This window comes from Chiloscyllium plagiosum, unplaced genomic scaffold, assembly GCF_037043375.1.
Source record: "Chiloscyllium plagiosum isolate Xiang-an unplaced genomic scaffold, Cpla_swu_hap1 HiC_scaffold_37, whole genome shotgun sequence".
Taxonomy (NCBI): domain Eukaryota; kingdom Metazoa; phylum Chordata; class Chondrichthyes; order Orectolobiformes; family Hemiscylliidae; genus Chiloscyllium; species Chiloscyllium plagiosum.
Window position 1 is genome coordinate 40,578,660 of NW_028270175.1, and position 24,137 is coordinate 40,602,796.

General features: G+C 43.1%; 1 protein-coding gene across 14 annotated transcripts in view; it reads left to right on the forward strand.

Annotated features, from left to right (window-relative positions):
• hspg2 (heparan sulfate proteoglycan 2) overlaps positions 1-24,137 on the forward strand; it is a 530,612-nt gene that overhangs the window by 148,620 nt on the left and 357,855 nt on the right. For 10 of the 14 annotated variants that reach the window (XM_087980629.1, XM_087980631.1, XM_087980637.1 and 7 more), the window contains exon 4: positions 23,667-23,738. The exons of the other annotated variants lie outside the window; for them this stretch is intronic. In XM_087980629.1, coding sequence (XP_087836755.1) covers positions 23,667-23,738 — 72 coding nt within the window. The remainder of the gene's footprint in view (positions 1-23,666; positions 23,739-24,137) is intronic. 14 annotated transcript variants of the gene reach the window in all.

Below are 24,137 nucleotides of genomic sequence, written 5' to 3' on the forward strand. Positions count from 1 at the left end.
ACAGGGAAATTTGGCTGTCTGGATACAGAATTGGCTGGCCCATTGAAGACAGAGGGTAGTAGTAGATGGAAAGTATTCAGCCTAGAACTTGGTAGCCAGTGGTATTCCACAGAGGTCTGCTCTGGGACCTCTGCTCTTTGTGATTTTTATACGTGAATGGGGAATTGGAAGGGTGGGTTAGAAAGTTTGTCAATGCCATGAAGGTTGGTGGAGCGGTGGATAGTGTGGAGGGCTGTTGCAGGTTGGAAGCAGGACATTGACAGGATGCAGATTTGTGCTGAGGAGTGGCAGATTGAGTTCAACCTGGAAAGGTGTGAAGTGATTCATTTTGGAAGATTGAATTTGAATGCGGATTAAAGGGTTAAAGGCAGGACTCTTGACAGTGTGGAGGAACTGGGGAATCTTGGGGTCCATGTCAAGTTGATAGGGTTGTTAAGAAGGCGTATGGTCTGTTGCCTTTCATTAACAAGGGGATTGAGATTAAGAGGCGTGAGGATATGCTGCAGCTCTATAGAGCACTGGTTAGACCACACTTGGAATATTGTGTTCATTTCTGGTCGCCTCATTATAGGAAGGATGTGTATGTTTTGGAGAGGGTGCAGAGCAGGATGCTGCCTGGACTGGCAGGCATGTCTTATGAAGGAAGGTTGAGAGAGCTTGGGCTTTTCTCATTGGAGTGAAGAAGGATGAAAGGTGACTTGATAGAGGTGTACAAGATGATGAAGCATAGATAGAATAGATAGCCAGAGACTTTTTCCCCAGGGCGGAAATGGCTATCATCAGGGGCATAATTTTAAGGTGATTGGAGGAAGGTATAGGGGAGGTGTCAGAGATAAGTTTCTTTACGCAGAGTGTGGTGGGTACATGGAGTGCACTGCCAGCAGTGGTGGTAGAGTCAGATACATTAGGGACATTTAAGCCACTCTTTGATAGGCACATGAATGATAGTAAAATGAAGGGGTATGTAGGTTAGTAGGATAAGAGGTCGGCACAACATTGAGGGCCGAAGGGCCTGTACTGTACGGTTCTATGTGCTGTACCACTGATTTCTTTTATGTATGAAGAAACAATCATCAACAGAGACCAATTGATTGAACTTGTGTGACCAAACAGTTCAAAGCTTAATTTCATATTTCTCAGTGAATTGCTTTTTGTTTTGGTGCGGCACTCCCTCAGCACTGACCCTCCGACAGTGCGGCACTCCCTCAGCACTGACCCTCCGACAGTGCGGCACTCCCTGAGCACTGACCCCCTGACACTGAATCTTTCGTTTCAGTTTCATATGCTTATTAATTTTTTAATAATCACAGATGGAATATCTTTTAAGAGAAAAGTCCTGACTCCTTGTGTTTTGTCAGTAGGGGTTGTATACCAGATGAGGTATTAAACTGAGCTCCTGCCTGCTCTCAGACGAATGTTAAAAAAAAATCCAATGGCTACAATGAAAGAAGCAGAAAATCTTGGATGTCCTGGCTAATGCTTATTCCTCAGTCACTACCATTGAAACAGTCACTACCATTGAAAGAACAGATGAACCAGGCATTGCTGTCTATGGGAGCTTGCTGTGCAGATATTGAGTGCTGTATTTAGAGTCATAGAATCCCTACGGTGTGGAAACAGGCCATTTCTTACATCATAATAGTGACCAGGCTTTATTAAACGTTTAACTGGCTTAAAGCACTTTAGGGCATCCTGAGACCATGAAATATACTTGTTTCTGTGGTAAGGTCATGGAGCTGTTCAAAAAGGTCAAGGGAAACCAAGTGCTTTTGCAAATGGGCACTCGTAGCAGTGAGCATCCAAGGGACAGGAAAATCAACGTTTAAGGCTGGAGCCCTTCATCAGGAAAAAGCTTTTCCTGATGAAGGGCTCTGACCCAAAACGTCAATTCTCCTGCTCCTTGGATGCTGCCTGACCTGCTGTGCTTTTCCAACTCTCAACTCTGATCTCCAGCATCTGCAGACCTCACTGTCTACTAGTAGCAGTAACACTTGGAAGATGAGCTTCTGATGCAAGCCTTTGTTACTGGACATACAGTATGCCCACCACCCTCACCCTGGTGTATGTTTTGCCCCTGAGGCCCTGCTGTCTCTTCAGCTTGGGCATTCAATAGCACTTGACTTGAGACGGTCTTGTTTGCTGCTGTGAACGCATAATTATGGAGCAGCATGTGACAGGTATGTTTTGGGAACACATCAAAGAAAATGTTTTTCAGACAACGTACTTGTCTTTGATGTAATTTCTCTGCACTGGGAAAAGGGATATTATCAGATACCTTTTAAATTTACAGCATTTAGGTTATCTTGTACTTACAGCCTTTGAAGTGAACTTTTTCAGTTGTGTTGCTGCTAACTACATGGTTTAGTAGTTAATGAGTTTCAATTGCTGTTTAATTTCAGTCATGTTGTTGTTTACATTTTAGCAGCTGAAATAATTGTACTAGGTATAAACTTGTTAGGAAGCAATCATGTTTTCTAAAAATATACCATTAAATGAATATTTACATGGTACAGAAGATGACAGGTTCTCTGATCTCTTCTGTACCTTGTCCACTGTGTAGCCATTGGGTAGCTCCATGCAGTCCAAGCAGTGTGCCAATGCTCAGCTTCCACTTGCCGCTGGTGGACCTTGGACGTCCACCGAGTGGCAACAAAAATTAAAGAGGTTGCCACCACATTCCCATGGAAAAGAATAGAAAATTGTCTTTTTTCCCCAGTAACTATTCCTGGCAACTTCACATCTGCTACCTCTAAAAGTATGACGCTGGCAAGAGTTGTTTGAGGTAGTTCAATACCATCAATGCTTCTTGGTGTTGGTCTGGTCTGGTGATTATTGGTAAAGGATACACCCTGTAGGATACTTTCATAGAGAGCCTGTTCTTCGATAACAAGAAGGTCTATTGCGTGATAGTAATAAGCAACTATATTCTGTCGGGAATAATTATAGAGTCATAGAGATGTACAGCATGGAAACAGACCCTTTGGTCCAACCTGTCCACACCGACCAGATATCCCAACCTAATCTAGTCCCACCTGCCAGCACCCGGCCCATATCCCTCCAAACCCTTCCTATTCATATACCCATCCAAATACCTCTTAAATGTTGTAATTGCACCAGCCTCCACCACATCCTCTGGCAGCTCATTCCATACACGTACCACCCTCTGCATAAAAAAGTTGCCTCTTAGATCTCTTTTATATCTTTCCCCTCTCACCCTAAACCTATGCCCTCTAGTTCTGGACTCCCCCACCCCAGGGAAAAGACTTTGTCTATTTATCCTATCCATGCCCCTATTAATTTTGTAAACCTCAATAAGGTCACCCCTCAGCCTCCGACGCTCCAGGGACAACAGCCCCAGCCTGTTCAGCGTCTCCCTATAGCTCAAATCTTCCAATCCTCGCAACATCCTTGTAAATCTTTTCTGAACCCTGGAACTGGTACAATGCTCCCTCTGAAAGATAGATTCAAACTCCTTGTGTATTTCAGAATGGGCAGGGTCAATCTCGTATGGGATCAACCTGCATAAATGACTCTTTTTTTCTCAGCATTTTTATAGCAGCTACCCCACACATCATTGTGTGGCCTTAATCAGATAGAACCTATCAGCAGTTTATTGATTTAATCATTGCATAGTTATGAAACGTAACTAAAAGCAATAGCTTCTTAGTTTTTGATTCATTTATTGCCCCATCCTACATCCAGCCCATTTTCAGGGTTCCTTCTCTTTGTTCAGTTTCCTTGAAGTCACCTGGAATTTATCAGTTGTGATGTGGTGTTCAAAACAAAGCAAATCATGGTGAAATGTTATAAGAGGCATTTTGTCCTCAGCTGAAGTATTGTGTCCAGTTGTGGGTACCATGCTTGAGGAAGGATGTGAAGGGACTAAGAGAAGGAACAGAAAAGAAGTCATGAGAATTGCTTCAGAAATTAGGAGGTTTTCTAAATGTTGGAGTCTGGATGGAGTAGTTCGAGAAGAACTATCTCCATTGGTGGACTGATCAATAACGAGAGAGCTTAAAATGGGGGCAATTGACCAAACAGGAAATGTTAACCTGAGGAAATCTTTTTCACACAGTGAGGTGTTAGAGTCTGGAATGTACTGTCTGAGAATGTGGTGGAGGCTGGTTCACTGGAATGGTGAGGATCTGGAGTGCACTGCCTGAGAATGGAGCGAATGGAGATTTGGGTGGAGAGAGCTCACCTCCAAGGTTTTGGAGAGGCAAGAAATATGTGAAGACCATGAAATTATTGAATGCGGCTATTTAGAGGAAGACAATAATAGTGACAAAGGATGAAACGTTGGGCAGAGAACTAGTGCCTGATATTGGGGCATTCACAAAGGTCAGCAAATATTGAATCAAGCAATGCAACTGAAAATGTTCTCTGCATTTCTATGAACTTGAGGACAGACGATGTAAAAGGGTGGAATCTCTGAAGAGCTATAAGCCAGGTGGGGGTGGAGAGGGATGAGAGCAATGAATTGTTTGCATCAATAGTGGGCACTATAACAGCTTGAAGTGCATGAAGGGGAGCAATATAAGTAGAAGTTATTTTTTGCAGGAAACATAAAGGCATTAGCATTGTTCAAATAAAACACTTTTGGTAAAGTGGTGCCTTGAAATACTGCAGCTAATTTGCCACATTTCATATTTCCTGAAGTTACTGTGTTGATCCAGTGGTACTGCCAGTATTTTGGCAGCTGGACACCATCACAAAGTGTGTGGAAAATAAATCACAGTTCAAACTGTTCTAAGAGAAATAATCCATTTAGAACCAAAAATGGAAAAGCACAGGGAAGATTGCTTCTTGGCATGATTAGTTTTGTTACTTCAGATTTTGAGGCAATGTCATGAGCTACCGACTATCCCCAAGTTACTGCAGATGCTGGAAATCTGACACAAGCATAGAGAAAGCTGGAGAAACTAAACAGATCTGGCAGCATCTGTAGAGGGAACATACTGTTAACATTTTGAGTTAAATATGACTCTTCCTCAGAACTAAAAGCAGTTGCAAAATGATTTTTTAAAATATCACTGATTAGATCCAGAGGAGGAATGAGGGGAACAGATCATGTAGAGGCCCAGTGCAAAAGGCAAAAGGGTTTCTAATTGTGTTGAAAGAGAAATGAAGATGCAAAATGGGTGTAAATTAAGGTGTGAAAGGGAGAAAAGTAGAAAAGAACACTATTTTCCAATCCTTTTCAGTTCTGAAGAAGGGGTCATTTTGGATTCAAAATATTAGTTCTGTTTCTCTCTCCAGATGCTGCCAGACCGGCTGAATTTCTGCAACCTTCTCTGTGTTTATAACTGTATCCTCACCTGGCCTGTTTGGTGGCAAGTTATGCAGAAAAAGATAATCCGCCTTTGTCAGACTTGACAGAACAGTGGTACTTCAATATTAGTCAGAACCCATTTGGAGTAATTGCATTCAGTCCTGGGTGTCATGAAGGAAACTTTTAGAATAGAAAACCTACAGTTTCAAAACAGGCCATTCGGCCCAACAAGTCCACACCGACCTCCTGAAGAATAACCCAACCAGATCCATTCCCCTACCCTATTATTCTACACTTACCCCTGACTAATGCACCTAACCTACACATCCCTGAACACTATGGGCAATTTAGCCTGGGAATTCACCTCACCTGCACTGTGATAAGAAACCAGAGCACCCAGAGGAAATCCATGCAGACACTGGGAGAATGTGCAAACTCCACATAAACAGTCATCCGAGGCTGGAATCGAACCCGGTCCCTGGTGCTGAGAGGCAGCAGTGTTAGCCACTGAGCCACAGTGTCAACCTTAGACAGCACCTTCTAAACTGTGGTCACTACCACCTAGAAGGACATGGGAAGAATACCACCTATATGTTCCCCTCCAAGCCCCTTGTCATCTTCACTTAGAATTCTATCACTGTCCCTTTGGTGTTGCTGGTAAAAATCCCGGAGCTCCCTTCCTAAAGACGTTGTGGTGTACCTACAGCCCATGGACTGCAGCGGTTCAAGAAGACAACTCTCTGGAGCAATTCGAGATGGGCAGTAAATGCTGCCACAGCCAACAATGCTCACAACACATGAGTAAAGGCCAACTTTCCTCTGTTTTGATGAAAAGTTGCCACTCTGAAACATTGAGGAAAAAGTGAGGACTGCAGATGCTGTAGATCAGAGTCGAGAGTGTGGTGCTGGAAAAGCAGAGCTAGTCAGGCAGCATCCAAGGAGGAGAATTGACGTTTCAGGCATGAGCCCTTCATCAGGAATGGAGGGCATGATTTTCCTGCTCCTCGGATGCTGCCTGACCACACTCTCGACTCTGAAACATTAACTCTGTTTCTGTCACCATAGATGCCTCCCAATCTGACATTTTCAAGCATTTTCTATTTTCCATTTCTAGTTTCCTTTGTGGAAACGATCCTCTACAATTTCTGCCCCAGAGTTTCAGCTGCATATGTCATCTAGTGGGATAATAAACACAATCTCAGCTGTCCTTTTATCAGAGAATAACATAACAGTCTGGATGGAGTGTGGATGGATAGATAACGGAACTGTGTGTGTGTGTGTGTGTGTGTATATATGTGACTGGCAGTGTACATTACTATGCAATTGTCCCTCTGGGAGCGGTCAGACATTTGAGGCCGAGGTATCAGTTCAAAACGCTTAGTGGCAACAGTGGAGCAATGAGGAGTTACTGCACTGTAAAACTTGAACCAATTCCCTATTCTCTTAACAAACTGGAGGCACGAGGGCCATTGGTTGGATGTTGATTTCAATATATAGATGAAAGACGATTGGGAATGAAGAAGGAGGAAATCTGTCAAAGGCTCATTAAATGTGTGCACAGATTAATCCACTTTCAATTTATAGGAGATTCTACGTTTTTTTAAAAGCTATCTTGGAGTCTCAGCAGTATTGATAGCAGACTTGATCATGTTTAAGAGTGTCTTTAGAGTCACGGAGATGGACAGCATGGAAACAGACCCTTCGGTTTAACTCGTCCATGCCGACCAGATATCCTAAATTAATTTAGTTCCATTTGCTAGCATATGGCCCATTTCCCTCTAAACCCTTCCTATTCATGTATCTATCCAGATGCCTTTTAAATGTTGGAATTGTACCAGCCTCCACCATTTCTTCTGGCAGCTCATTCCATACACTCACCACCCTCTGCGTGAAAAGATAGTCTTAGCTTGAAAGCTGGACAACCAAAAAGTCTTTGTTTTTGATTCTGAGGTTAATGAATAAATTACTTGGCCAGGGATCAGATTTAGTTCGATTTATTTATTTACGCCCATGAGTTTCTTTTGTCTCAGTGCTGCTGTGATAAATAACTCTATTTTTGGAACAATACCATTTGCAGTTTTCCTGCTATCAGTTTAGATATCAAAGCAAAACCATTAACTAACCAGACTGTTGTCTCACATTTATCTTGATTCCTGTTTAACTGATGGCTGTATGTGTTTGAGTTTCCTGGTTTCATAACATACACTTTTTAAAGTTGACCATGGAATATGAGCATTACTGTATCCTGAGAGCATCTTATTAAATCCTGCAGTCTTTATAGTGTAGGAACATCCACACAGCTGGTGAAGGTAGTTCCACAATTTTGACCCAGCGACAGTGAAGAAATGGTCACATTGTTCCCATGTATGTGGTAGAGGTGATTTAGATCATGGGTTTGAAAGGTGCTGTTGGAAGAGTCCTGGGTGTGTTCCTGTAGTGTGTTTTGTAGATGATGCACTCTGCTAGTCACTGCAGTGGGGTTGTAGAAGGAGCGAATGTTTAAGATGGTGGATGGAATATCTGTCAAGTAGGCTGCTTTGTCCTGGATGTTGTGGAGTCTTGTTGGAGCTATACTCATCCAGCTAAGTGGGGAGCATTTCATCACCCTCCTGAATTGCACCTTATAGACCATAGACAGTTCTTAGGGCATCAGGAAGTGATGCAGAATTCCCAGCCTCTGATCTCTTCATGTAGTCATGTGGTTAGTCCAGTTCAGTTTCTAGTTAAAGGTAACTCACAGGATATGGATAGTGGAGGGTTCAGCGATGGTGATATTGTTGATCATTTAGGGGAGGTGTATGGACTCTGTTCAGAACGTAAGAAATTGGAGTTGGGCCTTAAGCTCTTTCCTGTACTCCCAATCATTTGAAATTGCTTCTCTCGGTCTACCCTTCCTGGCGCCCTGAATATCTTGAAAACTTGGTTAAATCTATTCTTCACTCTTTAATTTTAAGGAATCCTATCGTAGATTTAGAATCTTTCCATATAATTTAGGCCACAAATCATTCCAGTAAATCAGTAGTTCACTCCCTCTGAGGCTGATCCTTCCTTCCTAAGGTGTGATCTAGAACACTTCAGTTACTTGAAGCATGACTTTTGTTGCCTTGTGTTCTGTTTTTTGGAATGTGAACAGCAGTATTCCCTTAGCCTTTTTGATTAGTCTCTGTCCCTGGTAATTACCTTTTCATGACCAGAAGGGATGGGGCACCTGTGGGGACGTTGGCATTGGCAGCTGAAGCCTGAGTTCAGTCAGGGTGGAAGACTCTGTCATCAGCCTGACATTAATCTCAGAGCCGAATGAGGGAGAGCAGGGAAGCAGCAGGAAACCTCGCTCAGCAACGTTCAGCTGATGCCAGGGCTGCAGTGCCTGAGTCTGGGTTGGAGTCTTGGTTAGGCTTGGTATCTGGCGATGGACCAGTCAGGATTGAGGAGGCTAGTGGGCAGGAATTTTATTTACAAAGCACAGCCACGTTGGTCTGTGGAGACACTTTCAAGAATGGTTATTGATTTTCAGCCTTAGTGACAGATAATGTTGTGGAATAATTAGAATCCATTGTTAAGGAAGTAATAACAGTCCATTTCATAACTCAAAACACTACAGAGTTAGCATGCTTTTATGAAGAGTGAATTCTGATTGCCTAATATGCAAGAGTTTTTGAAGATGTAACGAGCAAAGTGGATAATGGGGGCTCTGTGATGAAGGGCTTATACCTGAAACGTTGATTCTCCTGCTCCTCAGATGCTGCCTGACCTGCTGTGCTTTTCCAGCACCACACTTCTACCCTGATCTCCAGCATCTGCAGTCCTCACTTTCTCCTAGTTCTGTAGATGTTGTATATCTGAATTTCTATAAGGCATTTGATGCAGTACCACACACAAGATAAGATTGCATTAGTTTAGAAAGAGGATTGGTTAACCAACAGACAGCAGTGATTCAGAATAGATGGGTCTTTTTCTGTTTGGCAAACTGTAACTACTCGGCTCTCACAGGGTTCAGTGCTCAGACCCCAACTATTCACAATAATTATTAAGGACTTGGATGCAGGGATGCTATAAGTAAATTTGAGGATGACACTAAAATAGGTGGATAGCAAGTTATTCCATAAAGGAATAAGACATTAACAAATGGATATTTTTTCACAAGAAGGGTGATCTGATGAAAGTTTACAAAAATTATAAGAGGCATGGGTAGAATGGATAGAGTATTTTTCTCAGGGTAGAAATGTCAATTCGGTTTAAGGTAAAAGGATGTGTTTAAAGAAGAGGAGAGAGGCAATTGTTTCTACACAGCGTGTGGTAAGTGCCCGGAATGTGCTGTCAGAGGAATTGGTGGAGGTGAATGCAATCGCAATGTTTAAGAAGCGTCTTTGAAGGATATATGAATAGGCAGGCAATAGAAGGACAAAGTCTGCGTAGAGGCAAAAGGTTTTTTTATTTAGCAAGATATCAACGCTGTGCAGTCTTGGTGGACTGAAGGGCCTGCTCCTGTGCTGTACCATTCTTTGTTCTTTGATATGGATAAGTTAGGTGAATGGGCCAAAATGTGAAGATGAGATTTAATGCGGATAAGTATGGGGTTAGCCACTTTTGGTTGGAGAAATAGAAAAGCAACCTAATATTGAGAGCAAAGAGAAACTTGCGTGAACCTCAGTGCAGAGGAACCCTGGGTGTCCTTGGGCATGAATTGCAGAAAGCTAGTATGGAGGTTATGCAGGTAATAAGGAAGCCACGGTGGGCGGCACGGTGGCACAGTGGTTAGCACTGCTGCCTCACAGCGCCAGAGACCCGGGTTCAATTCCCGCCTCAAGCGGCTGACTGTGTGGAGTTTGCACGTTCTCCCCGTGTCTGCGTGGGTTTCCTCCGGGTGCTCCGGTTTCCTCCCACAGTCCAAAGATGTGCAGGTCAGGTGAATTGGCCATGCTAAATTACCCGTAGTGTTAGGTGTAGGGGTATGGGTGGGTTGCGCTTCGGCGGGGCGGTGTGGACTTGTTGGGCCTGTTTCCACACTGTAAGTAATCTAATCTAATCTAATCAAATGGAATTTTTGCATTTATTGCTAAAGTGATAGAGTATAAAAGTATGGAAATGATGCTGCAATTGTACAAGGCATTAGTGAGACCCCACCTGGAGTATTGTCTACTTGAGAAGGCATGTAGTTACATTGGAGGCAATTCAGATGTAGTTCATAGGATTGATTCCAGAGACTGGGGGTTTTTCCCAAGAAAAGAAATTGAACAGTTCAGGCCAAAACTGTTTAGAATTTATAAGAATGAGAGGAGATCAAGTTGAGTTATAAAATATGCCGAAGTGTTTCGAAAAAGTAGACGTGAAAACGGCGTTTCCTCTTACAGGGAGCCTGGGACGAGAGTTTCAGGAAAATGGGTAGCAAATTGAAATCAGAAATGAGGAGAAATTGCTACTGTTAAAGGGTCATGAATCTGTGGAATTCACTGGCCCGGAGTGTGATGGATGCCCTGAGGTAGGACGTACCAAGGTGGTGAACGGTCTCTAGGACCATTACACACCATTCATCTGTAAGATGTGATTCAGTGAGTATGCTGCTCTCTGGCTGTTACTTAACTAACTGTGCCAGTTTTGTCACCAGCTTCAGGATATTAATGAGTAGAACTTTTCTGGGTTGACTGGTCAGGTTGTTACTTTGTAACGTCCAGTGCTAAAGTGGATACAGGATGGCGGTCTGTGAATCAGATATTATTTGGTTGGTTTGCTCAGGCCTTTTCAGAGAACAGTTGAGAGTCAACCACATGGCCATGCATTTGGAGTCACATGTAGGTTAGATTGGATCAAATTGGCACATTTCCTCCTTCCAGAACATTTGTGGACAGGATGGAATCTCGTGGTTACTATTGCATGTATTTTATTCAAGTGTTTTAATTAATCGAATTTAAATTTGTCAACAGCCTTGATAGGATGTAGTTTGTCTCCAGATTATTAGCCCACACCTCTGCAGTACTTCTCAAGTCACATTGCAGCCATTCCCCCATTGCTTATCTGATGCTCCTCATTAACCTAGCCCAGCCAGCTGGGTGCACAATCCCTGAAATTATTTTTTTAAATTAGAATTTGCATCCCTAATTGTGTCTGTTCCACAATCCCTCTGCTCTGTTTTAACCCTAAATATCCTGTTGCTGGTGTGCCCTCCAAATGGATCCAAACTCATGAAACAAACATAAGCTTTGCCATACAGTGTGATACTCATTGAAATCACATTTTACAGAAAATATCCCAGAGAGCCCAATATGTTCTATCTCACCTTCAGGACAGACTCACTAGAAATGATGGAACACTGGATAACTGTTGAGTGAGAGGAGTCCTGCAAATCTTCAATACTGATTCTAGAGAATAAACAAAAGTGCTGCATTTATTTTTTCAGGTTTGTTCCAGATATCTTTAGTTGTGTGAGTTATTAGCTTTAGGTATTTGCCTGAAAAATCCAGAGTACTCAGCGAATAAATGATTGTGTTGAGTATGGTAGAGGGAGGCGATGGCCAAATGATATTATTGCTAGACTACTAATCCAGAGACCTAGGTTATGTCCTGGGGACCCAAGTTCAAATCTCACCATGGCAGATTGTGGAATTTGAATTCGATAAATAAATTTGGATTCAAGAGCCTAATGATGATGGTGATTCCATTGCTTTTGGTGGAAAAGCTGATCTGGTTCACTAATGTCCTTTAGGGTCGGAAACTGCCATCCTTACCTGGTCTGGCCTACGTGTGACTCCAGACCCACAGCAATGTGAGTGGTTCTTAAACAACTCTCTGGGCAATTAGGGATGGGCAATAAATGCTGGTTCAACCAATGACCTTTCATCCCACGAATGAATGTAAGAAAAGGAAGGTTTAGAGGACAGACAGGCAGCCTATGGAAGTTGAGATTTGTAGATTAAGTGAAATGTAACAAAATATAACCCAGCTGCAACAGTTGGTGCTGAGTGTGATAAAATAAGAATACAGTTCGGTGAAACCTTTGCTTTACAGATTGAACTGAAGAAGCGGTACTCATTGTGATATTGATGTAACTTAAAGCAATGCATGTATCTTGAAAATGTGCAACACGTGGACGATTTCTAAGAGACGATCATTGGAACCTCTCCCACTCTGTCTTGATTGCACCAACAGTAAAGTCCCCCTAGTCCCATCGGACCATGTAGGCAGTTGCTGTCTGAACCAGGTTCCTGAGCTGTGCTGAAGGTAGGTTTGATTCCCTACTGCCACTGTCCCTGAGAAGGTTGTGAACACAGAGACCGTCTGCACTGCCATTGATGTTTAAAAAAATTTAAGTTGTTTAAAAGCGGCAATGTGTTCTGGCTGAAATCAGTTTATTTACATTTCCCTTAATCTCAACTTTACATTTGTCTTGTAATTATCACAAAAGCTTTTTGCAGACATAAATAAACTTGCCTTTCCTGTACAGAGTCTCATTTTACCATACGGTCTGAATGGGAGTTGGTAAGGAGACCACTGGTGAAATTAATTTAGGAAATTAATCACTAGATCCATTTGTTCACTCCAGGGAATTAGACTTTTGTACTTCCTGGATTACATGGAAGTTTACCTGTGTCTGATGACGAAGTACTGGGGATGTTATGAGCTCGAAGTACCCAAGATGTTCAAGGTTTTGATTGTTTGCTTGTAGAAGGAAATCAAATCAAATTGCCGAGAGCTTCTTGATAGAGCGGTTCCAAACTTCTTAAACTTGACAAATTTAGAAATTGCAGTATTGTGGGGTAATGTCCAGGAAACCAATAGCTACAGGAAAGAAAGGCTTGAAATGATCATGTGCCTTTCCAAGTCTCAGGGCAGATGATTTCAAGGACAGACAGGCGAGCCCATGGAAATTGAGATTTGCAGACAAAGTGAAGTGTAACAGGATGTAGGCCAACTGCCAACAGTTGACGCCGAGTGTGATAAAATATAACTATAGTGCATTGAAGCTTTTGCTGCAATGATTGGACTGTAAATGGTACTCCTTGTGATGTTGCTGTAACTTACAGCCAATTTAACTCTGAAGTGTTGTAATATACAAAATCTAAATTTCACACAATGAGGTTGCACGAACAGCAATGTAATGATTGCATCATTCATTTTAGATAGTGCTCGAGCCTTAGTTATTAAGGTGGAAAGGGAGGTGCAGGGCCTTACCTGCAATGTTCTCCCTAAGCTGTGAGGTTGCACAGTTGCTCAAAACGTTTGTATAACAGCAGGAAAGTTAGAGGGAACATGGCTTAGCTGTTCCTTGAATATTACTGCAGGACTTTTATGAATACCTCAGAGGGCAGACATATAACAATTTGGGGCATGCACCAAAAAAGAGAAATGTGTATTCCAGGCACCTGAAGTAATCTAATGGAGCTACAGAGTCAACAAAACTGGTTTACACCCATTGGAAGGTCATCTCCCAGACCGTCCATAACCTCATCACCTCGGGTGATCTCCCATCCACCGCCTCCAACCTCATAGTCCCACAACCCCGCACCTCCCACTTCTATCTCCTGCCCAAAATCCACAAACCTGACTGCCCCGGCCGACCCATTGTCTCCGCCTGCTCCTGCCCCACCGAACTCATCTCTGCGTACCTTGACACCGTCCTGTCCCCCTTAGTCCAAGAACTCCCCACCTACGTTCGGGACACCACCCATGCCCTCCACCTGCTCCATGATTTTCGCTTCCCCGGTCCCCAACGCCTTATTTTCACCATGGACATCCAGTCCCTGTACACCTCCATCCCCCATCACGAAGGACTCAAAGCCCTCCGCTTCTTTTTTTCCCGCCGTACCGACCAGTACCCTTCCACTGACACCCTCCTTCGACTGACTGAACTGGTCCTCACCCTGAACAACTTCTCTTTCCAATCCTCCCACTTCCTCCAAACGAAAGGAGTAGCCATGGGCACCCGCATGGGCCCCAGCTATGCCTGCCTCTTCGTAGGATATGTGGAACAATCCATCTTCCGCAACTACACTGGCCCCACCCCCCATCTTTTCCTCCGCTACATCGATGACTGTATCGGCGCCGCCTCGTGCTCCCACGAGGAAGTTGAACAGTTCATCCACTTCACCAACACCTTCCACCCCGACCTCAAATTCACCTGGACAGTCTCAGATTCCTCCCTCCCCTTCCTCGACCTTTCTATTTCTATCTCAGGCGACCGAATCAACACTGACATCTACTACAAACCGACCGACTCCCACAGCTACCTGGACTACACCTCCTCCCATCCTGCCCCCTGTAAAAACGCCATCCCATTCTCCCAATTCCTTCGACTCCGCCGCATCTGCTCCCAGGAGGACCAGTTCCAAAAACGTACAACCCAGATGGCCTCCTTCTTCAAGGACCGCAATTTCCCCCCCGACGTGGTCGACGATGCCCTCCACCGCATCTCTTCCACTTCCCGCTCCTCCGCCCTTGAACCCCGCCCCTCCAACCGCCATCAGGACAGAACCCCACTGGTCCTCACCTACCACCCCACCAATCTCCATGTACAGCGCATCATCCGCCGTCATTTCAGCTACCTCCAAACGGACCCCACCACCAAGGATATATTTCCCTCCCTCCCCTATCAGCATTCCGTAAAGACCACTCCCTCCGTGACTCCCTCGTCAGATCCACACCCCCCACCAACCCAACCTCCACTCACGGCACCTTCCCCTGCAACCGCAGGAGGTGCAAGACTTGCGCCCACACCTCCCCCCTCACCTCCCTCCAAGGCCCCAAAGGAAACTTCCATATCCGCCACAGATTCACCTGCACCTCCACACATATCATCTATTGCATCCTCTGCACCCGATGTGGCCTCCTCTATATTGGGGAGACAGGCCGGCTACTTGCAGAGCGTTTCAGAGAACACCTCTGGGACACCCGGACCAACCAACCCAACCACCCTGTAGCTCAACATTTCAATTCCCCCTCCCACTCCACCAAGGATATGCAGGTCTTTGGACTCCGCCATCGTCAGACCACAACAAAACGACGGTTGGAGGAAGAACGCCTCATCTTCCGGCTAGGAACCCTCCAACCACAAGGGATGAACTCGGATTTCACCAGTTTCCTCATTTCCCCTCCCCCCACCCTTTCTCAGTCAAATCCATCAAATTCAGCACCGCCTTCCTAACCTGAGATCTTCTTCCCGACCTCTCCGCCCCCACCCCAGTCTGACCTATCACCCTCACCTTGACCTCTTTCCACCTATCACATTTCCGACGCCCTCCCCCAAGTCCCTCCTCCCTACCTTTTATCTTAGCCTGCTGGACAAACTTTCCCCATTCCTGAAGAAGGGCTTATGCCCGAAACATCGATTCTCCTGTTCCCTGGATGCTGCCTGACCTGCTGCGCTTTTCCAGCAACACATTTCCAACCCATTGGAAGGTAAACTGAGGGTGATCAAAGGTGCCCTGCCTCCCATATCTGTACAGGAGATTAGGTCTTTCCTTGGGCTGGTGAATTATTACAGAAAATTCATAAGTAACCTGGCCTCCATCCTGGCACATTTGCGTCAATTCTTAAAAAAGTGCCAGCCTTGGAAATGGTTGTGTAGCCAACCCATAGCATGCAGGGAAGTGAAAGAACAGCTCCCATTCTCCAAGCTGTTGGCACAGTATGATTCCAAATGAGATCTGCAATGTGGCATTGGGATAGTGTTAGCTTATAGATGGCCCGATGGAGAGGGATGCCCAATAGTGTATGTATCCCAAAATTTGGTTAATGCAGAGAGTAAATGCACCCAGATCAAGAAGGAAGGTTTAGCAGTCAGATTTGGAGTGAGGAAGTTCTACCAATAGCTTTATGGATGTAAATTTGTAATAATAATAGACTACAAGCTCCTGCTAGTTCAATTTAAAGAGGACAAGGTAGTGCTGCCCATAGATTCAGGCTGACTTCAATAATAGGCTGTAATACTATGTGCATATAATTACAAGTTTAAACACTCTGGAAGGCAAAGTAGGAAATGCAGATGCATTGAGCCACCTCACGTTGGCAGATACACCACCAGTGGTACCGCATCTGGACAAATCATAACTTTCTGCGCAAACTTTCAGTCACAGCTGACAATATCAGACTTTGTTGATAGAAAGATCTGTTCCTGGAAAAATTGAAACAGCTGGTGGTGATAGAGGAAACCAAAGAACCATCACAACAAGAATTGAAACGTTTATGAACCTGGAGAGACCAGATCTCAGTACAGGACGGCATATTATTATGGGGAGCAAGAGCGATTGTCCCAAGTAGAGTTCACCACCAGATACTGGCCAAACTCCACCAGGATCATCTATGGGTTTCCAAAATGAAGATGTTGGTGACAGGTTATGTCTGATGCAGACATAGCTACTTTAGTGGGGCAGTGCCCAGAGTACCAACAAGGACAAACATTACTGCCAGCAGCTCCCCCACATTTGTGGGAATGGCCAGGTAATCCTGGACTCAGTTACACATCAACTACATAGGTCCTTTCATGGGCTTAATGTTCTTAGTCATTGTGGACATCCACTCAAAATGGCTGGATGTGCATAGAGTTCATTTGTCAAATACAGGGAAGTGGGACTGGTTTAGTTTGGGAATATGGTTAGCATGGACTAGTTGGACTGAAAGACCTGTTTCCATGCTGTGAGAATCTTACTTGTAAAGCAGAACTTTTGACAATGTGGCACTCATTCACTACTTTATTGGAGGTCAACTGAGATTATCTGCTCAAGTCTCTGCACAAAGTTCTGCATGTGTTTCACCAATTTGGCCAGAGGCAATACAAAACTGAAGGACCACATTCATCTAAAGCAGGTGACTGTCTCAGATTGACTGATTGTTTGACAATGCTATACCTGTTCACTGAGTCCTTGTCAGGGGGATTGAAGTTCTTCATTACTGAACAGTATTTCATTTCTTTTCTCCAGATTGACTTTCTGGTTATATCATAATTTTTTGTGATTGAAAATGCTGTTTTTTTTTGGCATTTGAAGGCCAGATCTGATTTTTTTTATCTTTAGGGGAAGGAATTAAATCCAACATGTGATGCCCTTTCAAGTGGTTATCTGACACGATAAGGTTTCAAAGTTGTCAGTTGAGCTCTGGATACATATTCTGCTCTGTGTTGCTCATCTGGTTTTATCCATTCTAAATGAAAGCAGCTGACTTGTGAATGGTCCATATTTAAAATTACATCCTATTTACTATATTATTCATTGCTCCTCATGGATTCCCCATGACGTTGCTAATGTTAAGTTGATTGGTGTGCAGCTTATAAGGGCAAGAGTTCTGTGCCATGGAATGGGAGAATGTATTATTCTGCTATTAAGTTGGAGCAAAGTATAAAGGCCACAAGGTACAATTAAATAAAGAAAGTTGCTTTGGTGATTTAATGGTGTCAAATGGAAATGACTTGTAAATTTCAATTTATCAATAATCATTTATTTCTCTTTTTGAACCTCTTTTGCATTTACCACAAAGTGTTGACTATATTATGACAACTGTTTATACTGATATTCCATAATGGTGACAATCTATCTGCAGCGTACTAGAATATAATAACCCGGAGATCTCCACTGGATGAGAATCTAGAATGAGGGGGAGAAAGTGAAGACTGCGGATGCTGGAGATCAGAGTCAAAAAGAGTAACACTGGAAAAGCACAGCAGGTAAGGCAGCATCTGAGGAGCAGGAGAGACCACATTTTGGGCATTACACCTCCATTCCTGATGAAGGGCTTATGCCTGATTCTCCTGCTTCTCCAATGCTACCTGACCTACTGTGTTTTCCCAGCACCACCCTTTCTGACTGAGAATCTAGTACCACTGCTGTCAGGAGAATGTATTATCGCATGACAAGTTTACATAGGTATTTTAGACGAGAAACAACCAAATTTCTCATGGAAAATGAGGACAAAGTATCAAACTTTGAAAGGAGAGATTGCATTAATTTTATACTTTTTGGTTCATCCTATATACGCCCAATATATCTGTGGAATTAGTTGATGGGAAATGTTTGCAACTGACAACATGTGCAAAATGTTGAAAGAGACACACTCTCCTAAAAGTGAATTAGGAATGTAGTTTTGCAGCCAGGTTTCATATAGAGCATGCTCGTGCTGCTGGTCTTTGTGGTGGGTGAATCAATGTGGGTGCACTACCATAGTCACTTCTTCTAACATGTAGATTGACTGCCTGATGGGTATCGTGTGGCTGCAAGAGCAGGTCAGACGCCTGGTAAGCAATTCACCACCTGACTCCTCAAAGCCTGTCCAACATTTGCAACATACATAAGAAAGTAAAGTACTGTTGATCCAGAACTAAAATTTGAAACTGCTGCAGAAACTCAGCATGTCTGGTAGCATCCGTGGAAAGAAACAGAGTTAATGTTTCAAGTATGATTCTTCATAACTGGAAGGAGCTGGAAAAGTATAACTTTCATGCTGTTGACAGAGGAAGAGGAGCAGCAAGTGGGACAGACTGTGAAGATGCCCAGAGAAAAAGTCAGGAAGGATCCTCATGATGGTAAAGGAGAGATAGAGATCTGAAATAGGTTATAAATGTAAGCCCACATCAGGAATGTGATAGAATACTGCTCAATTACCTCCATGAAAGCAGCTATAACATTTAAGAAATTACTCAGGACGAAGTAAACTATTTAATCAATACTCCACCAGGATTTAAGCATATTTGGAAAGACAAGAACTGATTAGGGATAGTCACCATGGTTTTGTGAGTGGGAAATCCTGTCTCACGAATTTGATTGAGTTTTTTGAAGAAGTAACAAAGAGATTGATGAGGGCAGAGTGGTGGACATGATCTAAATGTACTTCAGTAAGACGTATGACAAGGTTCCTCATGGTAGACTAGTTTGCAAGGTTAGGTCTCATGGAATACAGGGAGAACTAACCATTTGGATACAGAACTGGCTCAAAGGTAGAAGACAGATGGTGGTGGTGAAGGGTTGTTTTTCACACTGGAGGCCTGTGACCAGTGGAGGGCCACAAGGATCAGTGCTGGGTCCACTACATTTCATTGTTTATATAAATATTTTGGATGTGAACATAGGAGGTATAGTTAGTAAGTTTGCAGATGACACCAAAATTGGAGGTATAGCAGACAGCGAAAAAAGTTACATCAGATTACAATGGGATCTTGATCAAATGGGTCAAAGGGCTGAGGAGTGACAGATGGAGTTTAATTTAGATGAATGCGAGGTGCTGCATTTTGAGAAAGCAAATACTAGCAGCACTTATGCACTTAATATTAAGGCCGGAGGGAGTGTTGCTGATTGAAGAGACCTTGGAGTGAAGATTCATAGCTCCTTGAAAGTAGAATCTAGGGTAGGTAGGATAGTGAAGAAGGTGTTTGGTATACTTTCCTTTATTGGTCAGAGTATTGAGTACAGGAGTCGGGAGGTCATGTTGCGGCTGTACAGAACATTGGTTAGGCCACTGTTGGAATATTGTGTGTAATTCTGGTCTCCTTCCTATTGGAAGGATGTTGTGAAACTTGAAAGGGTCAGAAAAGATATACAAGGATGTTGCCAGGGTTGGAGGATTTGAGCTATAGGGAGAGGTTGAATAGGCTGGGGCTGTTTTCCCTGGAGCATCAGAGGCTGATGGGTGACCTTATCGAGGTTTATAAAATCATGAGGGGCATGGATAGGATAAATAGATAAAGTCTTTTCCCTGGGGTTGGGGAGTCCAGAACTAGAGAACATACGTTCAGGGTGAGAGGGGAAGATATAAAAGGGAGCTAAGGGGCAACTTTTCCTCACAAAGGGTGGTGTGTGTATGGATGAGCTGCCAGAGGAAGTGGTGAAGGCTGGTACAATTTCAACATTTATAAAGCATCTGTATGGGTATGTGAATGGGAAGGGTTTGGAGTGATATGGGCCGGGTGCTGGCAAATAGGACTAAATTAGGTTAGGACATCTCGTCGGCATGGATGAGTTGGACTGAAAGGTCTTTTTCTGTCCTGTACATCTCTCTGACTTTATCTAAAATATTCATTGCTGCACATTCCACAGGATGTACTGCAGCAAACTGCTAAGGCTCCTTTGTTACCACTTTGGAAAACTGCAACCTCTACCATCTCGAAGCAGTAACATGGGAACACCACTTCCTGCAAATTCCCTTCTTCAATGGCCATTTCTTTACTGTTGCTGTATCAAACTAATGGCATGGTAGATGTTCCTCTGACATTTGGACTGCAGCAGTTCAAGAAGGAACTCACCGTCATCTTCTATAGGGACGTAAGGGATGCCAGTTTTGCCAGTGATATCCTCATTCTATGAAAGAATAAAATAAAAGAAAAACCGCTAGTGTAATCGCTAGATGTCTTCCTAACTGAATCTTAGGTCACAGCATGGCTCCCTCCCTGCTTATCAGTACAATGAGTTTGGAGTCCCTTTGAAATAGTTAGACATATGGTTGTTAAATCTGCTGCTAAACACAACAGCTCAGTTCTCGGTGGCTCCACGTTCCCAGGGCATGTCCGAGTGCTCAACCATGGCAATGAATAATCATTAAAATGCCACAATGTCCAGCCCACTCTCCCACACAGAATGACCTTGCACATTGATTACATTACAACAGCAGAGACAAGTTGGTCCTTCTGTTCCCACGTTTGATTGTTTATGCTTTGTTTTCACTGCAACTGATGTGTCTAGAATATCTTGACTTGGCTTGGAAGTTAAATTTTAACTTGAGTCATTCAAGTTTGAACAGGTTGTTCTCTGCATAATTTCTACACATGTGCTTCATTATTTGAATCATCTGACTTGTGTTGCCATCTATGAAGGAAATGCTACAATAGCTTGTATTTACATCACACCTTGAATGAAATGCAGTATTCCGAGGTAATTGAGAGGAGCCACTGAAGAAAACATTAAGACAGCTGACTAAAAGCTTGGTTAAAATAATAGATATTTTTGATCACCTTTGAGCCAAGAAGGGGCTGTTTACGGAGGGAATTCCATAACTTAGGGTGAAGATAGCTGAAGAGAGAAAGTGAGGGCTGCAGATGCTGGAGATTAGAGCTGAAAATGTGTTGCAGGAAGAAGAAGGACTTATGCCCGAAACATCGATTCTCCTGTTCCTTGGATGCTGCCTGACCTGCTGCGCTTTTCCAGCAACACATTTTCAGCAGTGACGATAGCTGAAGGCATGGTCATCACTAGCAGTGTACTTTAAATATTGGAGATGTTCCACAGGCTGGAGTTAGAGGAATGTAAGTACTTCAGAACTGGGGGTGGTTAGAGAGAGGAAGCTGTTTGAGAACAAGGAAAATGTTTCGAACTAGCTGTGTGATTATGGGTCATGATATTATCTAATCAGTGGAAGGGAATGACAAGGGCAGGTCAGAAGTGGGGATATTCATGGATGATTGCAAAATGCTCTGCACCTTTCATGAGTCCTCAGATACTAAAGCAGCTTATGTCCAAATACGGCAAGATGTGGACAATATCCAGGCTTAGGCTAACAGGTGGCAAGTAACATTCACAAACATGTCGGGCAAGGACCATCTCCAATAAGAGACTATCTGTCCACTGTAATGGCATTACCATCACTGAAGTTTGTGCTATCAACAACCTTTTGGCAGGGGAACAACAGCCTGCTTTGTTGCTACTGCATCCACAACTTCCATATCCTCTCCTGCAGAAATGTACCAAGGCTCCTTGGACATTACCTTGCAAACCCGTCAACCTCTAACACCTAGTAGGACAAAGATATATGGGAATGCCATCATTTACAAGTTCCCCTCCAAGCCACTCAACATCCTGAATTAGAGAGTTATTATTTTAATGAAATATGTTATTGTTCCTTCACTGTCACTGGATCAAAACTTTGTATTCCTTCCCAAAGGCATTGTGGGTCTACCTATAGCATATGGACTGTCGTGGTTCAAGAAGGCAGCTCACCACCACCTTCTCAAGGGCAACTAAGAATGGGCAATAAATGTTGGCCCAGCTAAGGACGGCCATGTCTCATGAGTCATTAAAATAAATAAGGCTCATTGAGAATCAGAGAATAGTGATTTTTGTGACTTTGAGAATTTCAGCAAGGTAAAGTTGGGGAGGATCCCTGTTTGTGTCTGCAGTCTGGATAGGTTGGGATCCAGTGTTCCCTGTAAATATTTTTTGTGTTCTACAGTCCATTTTAGTACATATTACCTTCAAATCTCGTTGCGTGACTACTGTACACACAGAGGTGACTTCAAACAGAAGACCCTGTGAGCAACTCAATGCTAATTTTTAGGTAGCTGTGCATCCCCATTCATGTGCACCTTGGAAGAAATATTGATGGGAACTGGAAGCAAGTATAAATAATGACATCAAAAGGGAAAGATTTGCTTCAACACATGTTTTTTCTCAGCTGACTACTGCCTATCAGCTGAAAGTAAAATTCTAGGTCATCAGTACAAAACAGAAGTTATTGGAAAAGCTCAGCAGGTCTTGCAGCATCTGTGGAGAGGAATCAGAGTTAACATTTCAGATTGAGTGACCTTTCCTCTGAGGAAGGGCCACTCAATCTGAATGTTAACTCTGATTTCTCCTCACGGGTGCTGCCAGACCTGCTGAGCTTTTCCAGCAACTTCTCTTTTTTTTCTGATTTACAGCATCCACAGTCCTTTCAGCTTTTATCTAGATCAAAGGGTTTGCTCACTGATGTGTCATGACTTTGTTTCCCACTAACATTCTGGTGATCAGCTCAGTTTTGTGGAGGTTGGTTATCCGTTTTTATCTCCAACAGAAAGTGATACTCTTTTAGTTCAGCAATCTAACGTGTTTAGAAATGTTACACGAGTTTAAGTTGCAACAGGAAACAAATTCTAGGTCATTACTAGTCACTGCAAAAAGAAGTTGTTCCTCGCATTCCCCATGCATCTTGTATTGTCAACTAATGGAAATGGTCATTTCTTGTCTGTCTTATTCAAACTTAATATCCTGGAGACCACAGAAATTTTGAGATTATGGCAATATTTGGAGACATTTAATCAGCCTCATAAATCCTGGTGGAGAATGTGAGAGTGAAGATGACGTAAAAGCTATTTTCCTGCAGCTATTTAAAAATCACCTTTTGAAGTAAAACTAATCAACTACATACGTGATGTGAGCTCATGTTGAATTGTAAATGGGATTTATTTTAGTTATTGATTATATGTTCAAGCTGTTATCCATTTTATCCATATTATCCATTGTTTACTTTCTTTTTCTTCTTTCCTCCCTTTCTTCCCTTTTGAATCTATTTATATCCTCTCTTTTGTTTCTCTTCACTGTTTTTCTGTCCCACTTGTATCCTGTTTTCCTTCTCCTCTTTGTTGATGTGTTGTCCTGTATACCTCTCTCTGGTGCCCTCTCCTGCTCTGTATCCTCTGTTTGTCCCCATTTATCCTGATGGAAATGTCCAGAATCCTCAGTGTATCCTTTAATGATCCCAGTTGTGGCAGAAATGAATAGTAGTCCAGAACCTCCTCAGTATGGTAAGTGTTCATGCACCCAGCATGTATGTGTTCCCTAACGTGATCTGCTCCTGCACTATAAGTCTTCTGCTCCATTAAAGCTAGACTCAGCAACACAGCTGCATGTAAGTGTGTCATACTGCACTCAAAGACGGAATGGCTTAGAAATTGATTTCAAATGCATGCTACTTTTTGTATATCACCTAAACCACAGGGGCAATTATGATTCAAAAGTTGTACTTGCCACCACTTCAGGGCAATTATGGATGCGTGTCTGATGTTGTTGGCCTTCCTAGTGATGACAGATTAAAACAAAATGGTAATTTCCTCCAAGAAATCCAATCTGCTGTGAATATTTCTAACCCGAATGCAGGTTCCACATTATAAATAATTATAAAATGTATACAGCGCAGAGGTGGT